A 13,915-nucleotide genomic window follows, 5' to 3' on the forward strand; every position below is an offset into this window, starting at 1 on the left:
ATCCTGTTACTATTACTCCAGTTTACAAGGTCATCCAGATCCTCCTGTATGATATCCCTGTCCTTCTCTAAATTGGCAATACCTCCCAGCTTTGTATCATCTGCAAACTTTATTAGCACACTCCCACTTCTTATGCCATGGTCAGTAATAAAAAGATTAAATAAGATTGGTCCCAAAACCGATCCTTGAGGAACTCCACTGGTAACCTCCCTCCAGCCTGACAGTTCACCTTTCAGTAGGACCTGTTGTGGTCTCCCCTTTAACGAATTCCTTATCCACCTTTCAATTTTCCTATTGATCCCCATCTTATCCAATTTAACTAATAATTCCCCATGTGGCACGGTATCAAATGCCTTACTAAAATCTAGGTAAATTAGATCCACTGCGTTTCCTTTGTCTAAAAAATCTGTTACTTTCTCAAAGAAGGAGATCAGGTTGGTTTGGCACGCTCTACCTTTCGTAAAACCATGTTTTATTTTGTCCCATTTACCATTGACTTCAATGTCCTTAACTACCTTCTCCTTCAAAATTTTTTCCAAGATCTTGCATACTACAGATGTCAAACTAACAGGCCTATAATTACCCGGATCACTTTTTTTTCCTTTCTTAAAAATAGGAACTATGTTAGCAATTCTCCAATCATACGGTACAACCCTTGAGATTACAGATTCATTAAAAATTCTTGCTAATGGGCTTGCAATTTCATGTGCCAATTCCTTTAATATTCTTGGATGAAGATTATCTGGGCCCCCCGATTTAGTCTCATTAAGCTGTTTGAGTTTTGCTTCTACCTCAAATATGGTAATGTCTACCTCCATATCCATACATATACATAAGCAACACAAATATAATATTCCAGGGTGTAGACACTTTGCATTCTTGCCCACTTTAGGTGCATTAATATGGCACCTTACAAAGCATGCCAGAAATCTGTCCCTCCTTCATCCTGATTTGCCATGTAGTTCAAATCTGAACTCTTCTCATTCAAGCCAAGGTTTTGTCTACACAGAAACCTCCACTGGTTTAACTAAAGGTATGCTTTTAAACAAATGTAGTTAAACAGGAGCAAGTTTGTATGCAGATACTCTTCTTTCAGTTAAAAAGTGATTTATTTTTAGTAAGATGAAGCGAAATAAGCCATTCTCGAAGTGGAATAACTGCACACAAACACGCACTTGTTTCAGTAAATCAGTTTAAAAACACACTTTTAGTTAAACTGGTGGAAGTCTGTGTATAGGCAAGGTCCAAGTCTTGCTTGGGGATAAAACATTACCCAGATGTAACAGTTGCAGAATTCTCACCTGGCTTGCTCGATGGGTGCCTGGAATTGTCCAGTCTTCCCAACACAGGCCTACCAGCTAGGCTAGCCTGATAGAGGGACTCCAACTCAGAGATATCCTGCTCTGTGTCTTGATTCCACTGTGGATGAAACTGCACTGGGGTCCCATTCAGGTCATCTCTGACTGTTCTGTGATCAGAAAGGGGTGGATTCCTCCCTGGCACAGGAAGCCATTCTGTATTTTTACAGTCCAGCTGAGAACTGTAATACCTGGTGACATTGTCCACCCAGCAGTCCACAGGCATAGAAACACCCATGGCAGTGGCAGTTCCATCATCCACCTGTCTCACACCTCCCTCATGAGTGTGCCTTTCCTGGGAGAGTCCAGGGTCAGCTACATTCTGTCCACCTCTTCTACACTGGTCTTCACTGTGCGATCCAGGACTCTTAGAGGTAATGAGTTGAGCACTAAAACCCTCCATGGAAACAAACCCATCCCTAACATCTAAGGATGAATGCAACTTTTCGGAAGACCGGGTTCTGTTTTCTTGACTTTGAGGAATTAATTGCCTGTAGCCTGAGGTTGAAGAATTGGTGAATGACTCCTGTATCAGCCTTGGAGACTTCTCATCCTGACAGACTGCAGTAGTCCACCCTTTCTCATGTGCACCTTCTTTCTGGGAGACCCCATGCAGTCTCTGAAACTGCTCTGCCAGGGAACGAACATGCCCCTTTGTGCTACGGGTCTTAGATTTGCAAGTCTCCACATTGCTGAAGTCATCCTGTGGGAGCAGTAAAGTTTCACGGCTGTTTGTTCTGGGGTACCTGTTTGCTGTCTGTAGTGGAGCCAGGGGGCACTGAAGTGACAGGGATGAAGCAGCAGAGATCATGGAATGATAGCCCCCTACCTGATCAGTGCTAGTGGGCACTGGAGAGCTTGACAGATTGAAGCAAGGACTATGCGGACTGCTTCTATTGGGAGATGATGCTTGCGTTGGATGTGGACAGGGAACTAGTGTAGGCAAAGACCCAGAGTTGACTGTATTAAATTTAATTTTGTATTGAGGTGTGAGAATAGCTGTAATGTCATGGAGTTCTTCTAACTTGCTGCTGCCGTCCCTATGGTCTTTCAGCCCTTTGGCAGGGGCCCCACCAAGCTCCATAGAATGGTAGGCATCATTCTCAGTCTTTGAGGGTCTCTCAGCCAACCCATGTCCATAGGGAAAAGAGGGAGCTTGGTCATCAAAATCAGCAGAAGCAGCCCGGAAGTTAGGAAAGGTCCTATTTGGAGGACTGCTTGCAGGAACGGGTAGGGAGGAAGACTCTGGATATAATGATGAGTGCACTTCATGGCAGGAAGCGGGTGGGCGGAAGAAAGAACTGGACCCGAATTCCACTTCTCTGTTGGGTTCCAGGGATACCTCCCGGCTCAGCAGTACTTGGAGCGGGCCAGTCTGTTCACTAAAATACATAGAAATGGTAACTAATTATTAGTAACTCTCTTCTTTTTTAAAATTATCTCTAAAGCGTGGAACTTGCTCCCCTTTATCATCCACCTCAATCCACTTCTCTTCGCACAAACACAAATTAAAAACTTTCCACCCAAAAGAATTGCTTTTGTTAATTTGACAACATCTCCATTTTATTTCCTCCCAACTATTTTTTTTATTGTACGTGACCCACTCAATCTATTTTATTCATTTCAAATTTTAAAAGTTATTTTTTATTATAAGATTTTACTGTTATATTTTTACAACTATTGTATAGTACCTGAGCACTTTGGCTAGGGGCGTGTGTGTCTGTGTACACATTATAAAGATAAATAATAAAAATAAATTTTAAATTAAGTATTACAAGTTTCCCTCCAAAATCAGCATCTCTGGGAGATTTCTACAAACCATACAAGAGAACCATTATGTTTATGATCTTAACATAAACAGGCAACATTCCACTCAGGTTCTTTTTCCTAAAGTAATGGGGAATAACTTTGGGAAGGAAAGGAATAGCATAGAATGCAATACATTTCCCTCAGTTTCCTTCTCTTCATTTTTGTCCAGCTTTGAGTTATTTATCCAATACATTAAAGGAAGCATTTAATAGCATTACAAACCGTGCATAAATGTCTTGCATAAAATATAAACCGTGCATGTCTTTGGGTCACTTTGTATTTCTTCTGCATTAATTAGCATTATAAAATGCAACCAGAAAGTCACATGAGTCCATGAGTCAGTGATATGAATAGAGGACTGGAAACAACTCTGATAGACAGCTATAGTCCAGGTAGCTGTCAAACTGAAAACTACTTCTGCTGCTCAAAGCCACACTTAGTGTTGGTTAGAGTAATGCTCTAACTTTTATCTGGATATGCAGAATGACAACACTGTGCAGCTAAACACTGGTGCATAGTTAGGATAATTACTTCCTACAGGGACAAAAAAGACTATTGTGTGACTCCAATCCTATCAGTTTGTCTCCTCATGCAGATCTAGAAATCAAAGCTACCATCATGCAGAAGTTCCAACTGAGCATTCATGGGGGAGTATGATCTTAGCTTTGAGTAATAATAGACTTTGTGCTGTTTATAATGCTGATGTATATTAAAGCAAAGGCACAAAAATCATGATACAAGCAGACATTTCTCATTGGCTGCAGAATTAAAACTCTCTGCAGTAGAAACTTATTGTACAAAATAATATTTTTCTGATAAGGCTGTTCCTTTAGCAGGGATGGGCACTTGTGCAATATATTTGAGTTTGATGTGTAGAAAGATATGTTTAAAGGTAAAATGCTTTTGTTTTCTAAATCTGCCAATGCCCAATGTCAGGTTTCAGTGTTTCTCCTACAACTGAGGGCATTGTGGACCTCTAATTAGCACAGAGATCTGCTTTCATTGTACATAATTCAAAAGCTGCAAGAACAGAATGGAACCCTGAATCATAGCCTTTTCAGGTATGGATTTCAGCACTTATCCCCCTGCAGTGTTTTTAAAAAGGGATGCTCACATGAGATTCCACCTGGGCATTTGGCTGCACAGCATGTAGTGGGAAAAGTGTGAGAAGGAAAGAAATAGGTGGAGAAGCTGCCAGGAAGCTGGGCAAGGAGCATTCTAGAGGTGGTAGGGGATGGCAGGCCCCCCTACCACCTCTAGAATGCTCCTTGGCAGAAAAGGGTAGAATGGTGCTACAGTGGGGAAGTAGGATGGGCTGAATAAGATGTGAGAGCAGAGAATCAAATGGAGTAGACAGAACGGAGGAGAAAAGTAGAAAAGAAAGCATCCTGAGGAGGAAACTGGAGAGGCTGCTAAGTCAGACTACAGGCAGCTGGGAGGCAGAGAACCTGGTTGCGGGATTGAGGTGGCATCAGGAACAGTAGTCAGGAAACAACAGAAAGGTGACAGGGCAAGGATGGTTTATGAATGAACCTTTGCTCCAAGAGCTGCACCAGTGCACCAAAGAAGAGGTAGGCTAGAAGAAAAGATTCAATGCATTTTTCACTGTTAAGAGCACTGCAGATATGTGATTGCCCTCCTCTTGGTAGTTATTTCAGAGCATTCATTATAATAATATTGCTTAACTGAATTGAGCCCTGAAGATATTTGCTAATTTTTCTTTTTTAAAGCTTTTCATTTCACCTTAAAACACACCTCTCTTTTAAACAGGTCACTTATCTATTGCATTCTCTCTCTTGATGCACGGGTCTTTTCTATCAGCAGGTCAGAATTAATTTCTAAAAGCCTCTATTACAGGCCATGTTTTGACTTGGTGCATATAACCTAGCCTGCTAAGACCGTGAATGCACTGAAGTGTGCTCTCCTACAACATGGTATGATCTGAGCATGCCACGAGGAAGAACACTACAGGATCTTGAGTAACCGGAGGAACACACAGTTCATTACTTCTTTCCAGACCATGCTGCTGGTAGGTTCGGCTCAGAACTGGTCTATTGTGATATACTTGGACTACCTTGTAGATTGGGTCATGGTGCCCCCCTGTGGTGGGTGGCAGGTTGGCGGCGGCGGTGGCTGCTGCGATGGCTGTTGCTGCATGCGATCCTGGAGGCTCCGTGCTTTTCGGATACTGATTTGTAGCTTCTTATCGACTAGGGCTCTGCTGTGAGTGCTAGAGCTGGCATCATGCATGGCAAGTCTTAGTTTAGCTAAAATGCAAAAGAAAACATAGCAGAAACAAAAAACAGAAAAAAAGACTAAAATTGAAAAAAGAAAAAATAATGTAGCAAGAACATAAAACATGGACCATGCAAATGCTGCCACAGATAAGTTTACAGGGATGCTTTCATTTCCATTAATGCACATTCAAGTTAGCCATGTGTCCAAACAGGTTAACTGAAACTAAATCAAAATGAGTCAAAAGAAAAATCTAGGTTTTAGCCAAACCCTCATCCCCCTAACACAGGGTGGATCTTTCTCAAGCCCTCACACAAACGCTGTTTCATTCTTAGTCTTCCCTCTATATAACTCCTTATTCCCATATCATGGTCCTTTTACGTGCAAGGGAACCTGGTCGGGATTTGAAATCAGGGCACAGCCAGGTGGGGTGCAGACTAACAGAGCTTTCATGAGAGCTGTATGTTGACCCTCATTTTGTAACACAGAAAAGCCAATTTCTATAAACATATTTTTGCCTTTGCAAATCCATGGTACTACCTGCTCTGTTTGCAATCTTACTAACCAGCCAGTGGGGAATGGAGGTTGGGGTGGGATAGCCAGCCAATTAAATTATAAAAGATCAAAACAAAAAAAATGCAATAGCACATAACTCCCATAATTCACAACAATATTTAGTCCTTCAAAATCTTGATACCGCCTGTTCCTCCCGAGATGTGAATAAGTACAGCATAATTCATTCCTTTTCTTGTTGGTGACTGGAGAGTAATCTTCTCTCATGCTCCTTTCCTACAGGCTGTGCTGGCAGGCTTAGGGCTTAAACCCTTTGCAAATTGGTCTCTTGATTGGGAAAACTGCTTACTGGGTATAGGAATGCAGGAGAGGGAGTCATGAAATGCACCAGTTAGCAGCAAGAGGGACAAACTAACATCCCAGTGTTCTTATTGCCATTGCACCAGAGACAACAGCGCAGAGGGAGCCAAGGTGGTGGAGGGGACTACAATCTAGAAACGATGGTGCTTAGAAAGAGGAGGTACTAGCTCTAGGCACATTAGTATGGATCAGAAAACTCCCCATTTTCCCAGCTGAGAATTTCAGATGACTAGTCAGTAAATTTTACAGTCCTGTGATATTAGTAAACTGTCAAAAGCGCAGTAGCTCAAGCAATTAGAGTTACTTACATATAGCTTCGTTACAGAGAGCAAAAGCTGCAGCACAATCTCCCTTCTGCTCCTGATGCAGCGACTCTTCAAAGATTGAGTCTGCTTCCTGCATGGACCTCTCAAAGCCATCACTCCTCCCTGCAATGGGCAGCACTCTTCATTTCATTTGCATTCTTTTTTTGTTTCTCCTTTACCCTCCCTCCCATTTGTGAGTACAAAACCATTCTATACAGGAGTCATTTGTAGTGGCCCTTCTGTAGAGGCTGTACCTTTCCCAGACTCTCATTTCCTCTTTAAAGGTATTCTAATGTTGAGAGGCACCGGGGACTGCATGAGTCACAGACCTCTGAGACTAGGCATATCCTTCAATTAACACAACTGTCAGGATCAGCTAATCATAAGCACCCCACCTAAGATAAAAGGAGTGTAAACCCACCCAGCAGTTTTGCACTGGATGAGTGGAGGGGCTTTTGCTGTAGATTGTTTTGGGTAAAGTAAGGTGTGTGCGTGCACGTGCACATATACATAACAGAGACAGGCAGAGGCAAAAAGCAAGAAAGCCAAGCAGTAGCCTATGAGCCCAGTGTGGCCCTGGAAAAAGCTAGAGAGAGAACTTTTGGGACTGGTTTTTGGGTAAACAGGCTTGGGACTGTAGGCTTAGACACTGCTCCTTTGGTTCTTGGTCCTCTTGTGTTCAGAGAAGCAGGACTTTCTACATTTCTTGTAAATAAACAAGACTGCATAAAAGAAAATACCAGGCTCTGTCAACCAAATTCTGTTCTCAGGGCTTGTCTACTGCAGAAAGTTGCCCTGCTTTAACATATGATGTGATTTTAAATGGATTTAGTTGAACTGGTGCAAAAGATCAGTTTATTTACATCAATTAAGCACCAATTTATACTAAACCAAAATAAGTCACACTTGAACTGAAATAAGTGTGTCTAACACAGAGGGTTGTATTGGTTTAACTTAGTCTGTTTAAAAATCACATCTTACGTTAAGCTTTCTACTGTAGGCAGGACTCTGTTATACCCATGTAAATCCACTGACTTCAGCCAAGTTACTTCCAGTTTAACCAAGGTAACAGAGCAAACTTTGGCATTATATCTCCAAATTCCAATCAGTGCTACTTCTACTACTTTGCTGTTGAGATTGCAAAATCAAGGATTATTAGAGGCTAAACCGATGTCTGGAGCAGTAGTTCTACTGTAAATCACAGCCTTTGGCTAGTCTCTTAAAGTGACTTAATTCATGTGATTGTTAACGGAATTTTTTGATTAATTGCTTTTCTGTTAGAACATGCTGATTAGTCAGAACAAACTTGTTGCAGAAACATATCTGTTTCGATTCAAATTTTTTCAGGAAGACTTTTCAGGTCCAGGATGGAATTTCTGGTGAAAGTGACAGAGAGAGACATATCCACTCCCAACCCCAGAACAGCCAATAACCTACTGGTTAGGGAACTCACCTGAGGCAATGGGGATCCAGCTTCAAGTCCCTGCTCTAAAGGAGGCAGAGCAGAGACATGAAGCTGGGTCTCCCCCATCTTAGCTGAATGCCCTGAGCACTGGGCTATTGGCTATTCTGAGGGGGAGTGACTGGCTTTTGTGAAAAAATTCAGAGTCTGGTTTTTGTTCTGAAGGGGAATGAAAACAAATGTTGAAACTTCAAAAATTTTTGGAAACATAATCCTTTGTTTTATGGCAAGCCCGAAGGCTTGTCTACACTGAAAACACAACAGCAGCACAGCTGTAGCACTTCAATGAGACACTATCTATGCCGACAGGAGGAGGGGTTCTCCCAGTGATATAGATAATCCACTTCCCTAAGGAGTAGCAACAGCTAGGTTGACAGAAGAATTCTTCCGTCAAACTAGCGCGTCTACACAGGGGCTTAGGTCGTCTTAACAATGTTGCTCAGGGGTGTGGATTTTCCAAAAATTGTCAAAGTAACTACTGCTGCACGGAGAAAAACCATAGGGTACAGTATGTGTGTCACAAATTGGTCATAGCATGCAGTGACCAGACTGTGTTACATGCTTACAGGTCCCTTTCCAGCAATTATTTGCCTAGTCATCTCCTCCAGACTATTCAGTTATCTCCTACACACTTTTTCCACATGAAACAATTCAGAGGTGCCTGGGAAATATCAGACTCAGCAGAATGTAAATCAATACAAGAGCCTCTTGCCCACAAATGCACACAGTGTGTGTGCACGCATTGACCACTGTAAGAAGCCGCTGGAGTGCTGAAGCCCAATGGTCCTGTGGCCTTAGGAGGAGGAGAAAGAGCAGAATACATGGGGAAGAACTCAAGAACAGGGACAAAAGACCCACAAATTGTTTCTGAATAACTCTGAAAAAAGGGAAAAAAAGAAGGGTGATAACCCCTGAAAACATAAGAAAATAGGCGCGCTCAAGAGAAACTAGGTGTTCTGGCCTAAGGACAACAGGTCGAGTGCCATTTATTAGAACAGCCTATAAAATTCCTCATGAAAATGTACCAGCTCAAGCAAAAATCTGCTCATTTGCCCTTTATCATGACAACAGATAATTATAAAAATTAATATTTCATTCAACCAAAAAATAAAGCCTCCTTGACCTGGGTAATATACATTTCACTACCATATACACTTCTTATTTGAAGAAACTCCAGAGAAACCTTGTAAATGAGCATGAGCTGAATGTGAAGGATAAATCAGGTAGATCAGTAAGTCAACACAGCAGCATCTTCACAGTCAAAACATGTGGTCTTTAAGCTTCATGAATTGAAGACCAGACTCTAGCACTCTGAACTTGGCCTCCTTTGCATGGGTAAAACCATGTACTGGAAGGGAGAATGGGTCAGAAATGTTCTGGAGTCTTGTACATAAGCAAGCCATGAAGCCATAAAGCATTGTGGGAACCACCCAGGATGAAAGCAGGTTTAGGAGCCATCTAGCCTCCTTAGCTATCATGCCAGAGGCTATGATCCCTAAGTATTGTATAGCACTCTTTGTTGTTAAGTGCCTTTCTAGTATGCTTTGTTTTTTTAAAACAAGGAAATGCTAAACAGCTAGGTGTTTCTAACAATGTGCTGAGTGGGGCATTACCCAGGGTCAAATTGGGACTGTTCCCAGTGACTCAGTGAACTGGATTTTTTTTATGGAGGCTTCAGCCTTATGTTCCAGAATCTGAGTGTTAATTTTTTAAAAAAAGTTAAATCAGTAACTCTTAAGGTTGTGAACAGACACTTTAAACTATTAACCAATCATAACTGATGTACAGATGCCTGTGTCACTCTGTAGACAGTCTGAGAAGACAGATTAAAGAGCTGTGACTTTCCCTATTCATTTCAAGGGGTTATTAACCAAAGCCTTATGACAACAATTTAAAGGTCAACATTGATCACCATTGCACTGTTGATCACCATGCAAGAATGGAGAAGCACAAACAATGTAAAGATCTCATGCGAGTGGAGATGTCCACATTACAGGAACTACAGTTACTCAGATATGGCATCCTAGCTATGCCTGATAACCCTGTAGTGTAGATGTAGTCTACACCAATGGAAAGCACTTTTCTATCACTGTAGGGACACTACCTTCCTGAGAGATGATATTCTTCTGTCAACCTGGCTGCAGCTACACCAGGAGTTATGTCAGCATAGCTATGGCACTTAGGCGTGTGAAAAAAACATCACACCCCAGAGTACCATAACTATATCAACCTAAATTTTAAGTGTAGATCAAGCCTTATTTTGGTGTCTCACATGGGTAGAGTTTGGTGTTTGGGCAGAATACAAGTAGGATTTGTTTTTTCTTCAAATTAGATTCCTGGGCATTACAAGTTCACCATTCTCTTCCTGTTTCCCACATTTCTGATAAATTCAGAGACCGTCTTTTGTCTCACAGACTGGAGAAAGCTATTTAGTAATTGTAAAATTGTCACGGGGAAGAAAAAGCAAGAGACTCTTAATGGAAAAATCAAAAGACCAAAAACACCTTCCCCATCTCCCACATGTGCAACACTGTACTCCAAACCTACCCAACCCCCACCCCAGCCACATCCAGTCTGTGAGAGTTACCCTGGTTCTGCAGCTCATCTAGGTCCATGAACCTGCTGGGACGGGGGTTAAACCCCATTGCTGCCTCCAGTTCCTTTTCCCGTTTCCTGCGTAGCTCCTGTTCCTGCGCCCTCCTTGCCACTTCCTCCTGTAACTCATCCAGTTCGCTCTTTGATGGGACAGGGATTTCTCCACCTTCAAACACCAACCAAAGACAGCAGTGGGTACTTTCAGTGGGTACCCCATTTCCAGCATGCATACTTTTCTATATCAGCAGCTGAGCTTGTTTCGCTCCCCCTCCCAAATCTTCTTTAAGTCCATTTTAAATAGGAAGCAAGAAAAACCTGAAGACCAAGGCAAGTGCCACCCAGAGCACATAAACTTACACTTAAATAATAATTATTTTATTAATTTTAAAAGTATATATTACATATATTTATATTAATTTTTCTAAAAGATTTAGAAACAAAAAAAAGACTACTGGGTCATTTTAGCCTACTCCCTTGCCAACGCAAATTTCCCCCCACTATATGTTTAACTAGTGCTTTGTACATTTTATCTGGTTTATTGTTCCAGATGAGAGATGAGGTGAGTGAGGTAATATCTTTTATTGGACCAACTTCTGTTGGTGAGAGAGACACGCTTTCGAGCTACACAAAGCTCTTCTTCAGGTGTGGGAAACTTACTCAGAGTGTCACAGCTAAATACAAGATGGATAAGATTGCTTAGTATAAGAATTTTATCATAAAAGACAAAAAAATCCATATATATTTTATACATTGTCATAAAAGACAAAAGATATCATGTTTTTATATTTTATCAGTAAACTATCAAATATTTTCATATTTTTTCATAAAAGACAAAATATAAAAGATATAAAAAACAAACACACCACATTGCCTGTGGGCAAATGGTTTTCACAAGTGATCACTCTTAGTCTTTATCCTCAAAGGAAACCTGCACAACACTTTCAAGAGATGAGCCTGGGAGCTTAAATTTACAACTTTGCTAGGCACTAAAAATCATGGACTGAATAGACACACTGGAGAGTGCAGTAGGGAAAGTGCTGCAGTCTGTCCACATTGACAGCTGCAAGCGCACTGCCGTGGCCACAGTTGTGGCACTTGCAGCGGCATTGGGAGCAGTGCATTATGGGCAGCTATCCCACAGAGCACCTCTTCCCATTCTGGCGCTGTGACTTGTGGGAAGGGGGCAGGGGACGCAGGGCATTCTGGGTCCTGTCCCAACGCCCCGTGATGCATTGGTTCGCATGCCAACAATCCCTGTGCTTCCGTCCACATTTGGTGCCATCTTTCAACGTTTTTTGTACTGTGCGCTCTGTCTTCCCTTTTGGTCTGCAGGAATGGAGCCCGAACTGTTGAGGAGGATGCTGACGAGTCTCGCCAGCACGTCACGTTTGGCAGTTGAGTTACTCCTTAAGATCCAAACTGACAGTGAAGACTCCGATGATATCGACTTGAGTAACGCATACAACACGAGATTGCTTGTGGTATTTTCGGACATGCTCACCACCGTGGAACGCCGCTTTCGGGCTCGGGAAAGAAGCACTGAGTGGTGGGATCACATTGTCATGCAAGTCTGGGATGACGAGCAGTGGCTGCAGAACTTTCGGATGAGAAAAGCCACTTTCACGGGACTGTGTGATGAGCTTGCCCCCACCCTGCAGCGCAAGGACACAAGATTGAGAGCTGCCCTGCTGGTGGAGAAGTGGGTGTCTATTGCAATCTGGAAGCGGGCAACTCCAGACAGCTACCGATTGGACGCTAAACAAGTTTGGAGTGGGAAAGTCGACCGTTGGAATCGTGTTGATGCAAGTTTGCAGGGCCATTAATCGCATCCTACTCAGAACTGTGACTCCGGGTAACGTGCATAACATTTTGCCTGGCTTTGCACAAATGGGTTTCCCTAACTCCGGAGGGGCAGTAGATGGGATGCCTATTCCAATTCTGGCACCAGCCCACCTAGCCTCCAAGGATGTTAATCTAAAGGGCTATTTCTCTATGGTTCTCCAGTCGCTTGTGGATCACTGTGGGTATTTCATTGACATTAACACAGGCTGGCCCAGAAAGGTGCATGACCCACGCATCTTTTGGAACAAGCCAGGACTTTTTTCCCAGATCAGAAGATCACCGTAGGGGAAGTTGAAATGCCCATTGTGATCCTTGGAGACCCCGCTTACCCTTCAATGCTGTGGCTCATGAAACCCTACACAGGGAGCCTTGACAGCAGCAAGGAGCGGTTCAACAGCGGCTGAGCCAGTGCAGAATGACTGTGGAGTGTGCTTTTGGCCATTTAAAGGGCTGCTGGTGCGCTCTGTATGGGAAGCTGGACTTGGCCGATGACAACATTCTCGCAGTTATATCCGCGTTCTGTACCCTCCGTTTGTGAAAGGAAGGGTGAAAGATTCACTCAGGCATGGAACTTGGAGGTTCAACACCTGGAGGCTGAATTTGAACAGCCAGAGAGCAGGGCTATGAGAGGGGCCCAGTGCAGGGCTGCAAGGATTAGGGATGCCTTGAGGGAGCAATCTGAGGCTGAAAGCCACCAGTAATGTCTGATGCCCTGCATGGGAGTGAAGTGCAGTGGTTCCAATGTTAGTAAGAATCTGTGTGTGCTATGCTGAAGGAATTGGCGGCTGTGATTGCAGAGCCATTGGCCATTATCTTTGAAAACTCGTGGCGAACCGGGGAAGTCCCGGATGACTGGAAAAAGGCTAATGTAGTGCCAATCTTTAAAAAAGGGAAGAAGGAGGATCCTGGGAACTACAGGCCAGTCAGCCTCACCTCAGTCCCTGGAAAAATCATGAAGCAGGTCCTCAAAGAATCAATCTTGAAGTACTTGCATGAAAGGAAAGTGATCAGGAACAGCCAGCATGGATTCACCAAGGGAAGGTCATGCCTGACTAATCTAATCGCCTTTTATCATGAGATTACTGGTTCTGTGGATGAAGGGAAAGCAGTGGATGTATTGTTTCTTGACTTTAGCAAAGCTTTTGACACGGTCTCCCACAGTATTCTTGTCAGCAAGTTAAGGAAGTATGGGCTGGATGAATGCACTATAGGGTGGGTAGAAAGCTGGCTAGATTGTCGGGCTCAACGGGTAGTGATCAATGGCTCCATGTCTAGTTGGCAGCCGGTGTCAAGTGGAGTGCCCCAGGGGTCGGTCCTGGGGCCGGTTTTGTTCAATATCTTCATAAATGATCTGGAGGATGGTGTGGATTGCACTCTCAGCAAATTTGCGGACGATACTAAACTGGGAGGAGTGGTAGATACGCTGGAGGGGAGGG

The 13,915-nt window shown here is 43.0% G+C and overlaps 1 protein-coding gene across 12 annotated transcripts in view; it reads right to left on the minus strand.

The window, feature by feature from the left end:
• USP54 (ubiquitin specific peptidase 54) overlaps positions 1 to 13,915 on the minus strand; it is a 270,753-nt gene that overhangs the window by 14,016 nt on the left and 242,822 nt on the right. For 9 of the 12 annotated variants that reach the window (XM_077821027.1, XM_077821025.1, XM_077821032.1 and 6 more), the window contains 4 exons: positions 10,630 to 10,803; positions 6,584 to 6,703; positions 5,242 to 5,434; positions 1,302 to 2,740 (listed from right to left, as the gene is read on the minus strand). In XM_077821027.1, coding sequence (XP_077677153.1) covers positions 1,302 to 2,740; positions 5,242 to 5,434; positions 6,584 to 6,703; positions 10,630 to 10,803 — 1,926 coding nt within the window. Of the gene's footprint in view, positions 1 to 1,301; positions 2,741 to 5,241; positions 5,435 to 6,583; positions 6,704 to 10,629; positions 10,804 to 13,915 lie in introns of those variants that run through there. The other 3 variants (XM_077821030.1, XM_077821033.1, XM_077821037.1) reach the window with 3 other exon arrangements.

Source organism: Eretmochelys imbricata, chromosome 7, assembly GCF_965152235.1.
Source record: "Eretmochelys imbricata isolate rEreImb1 chromosome 7, rEreImb1.hap1, whole genome shotgun sequence".
Lineage (NCBI taxonomy): Eukaryota > Metazoa > Chordata > Testudines > Cheloniidae > Eretmochelys > Eretmochelys imbricata.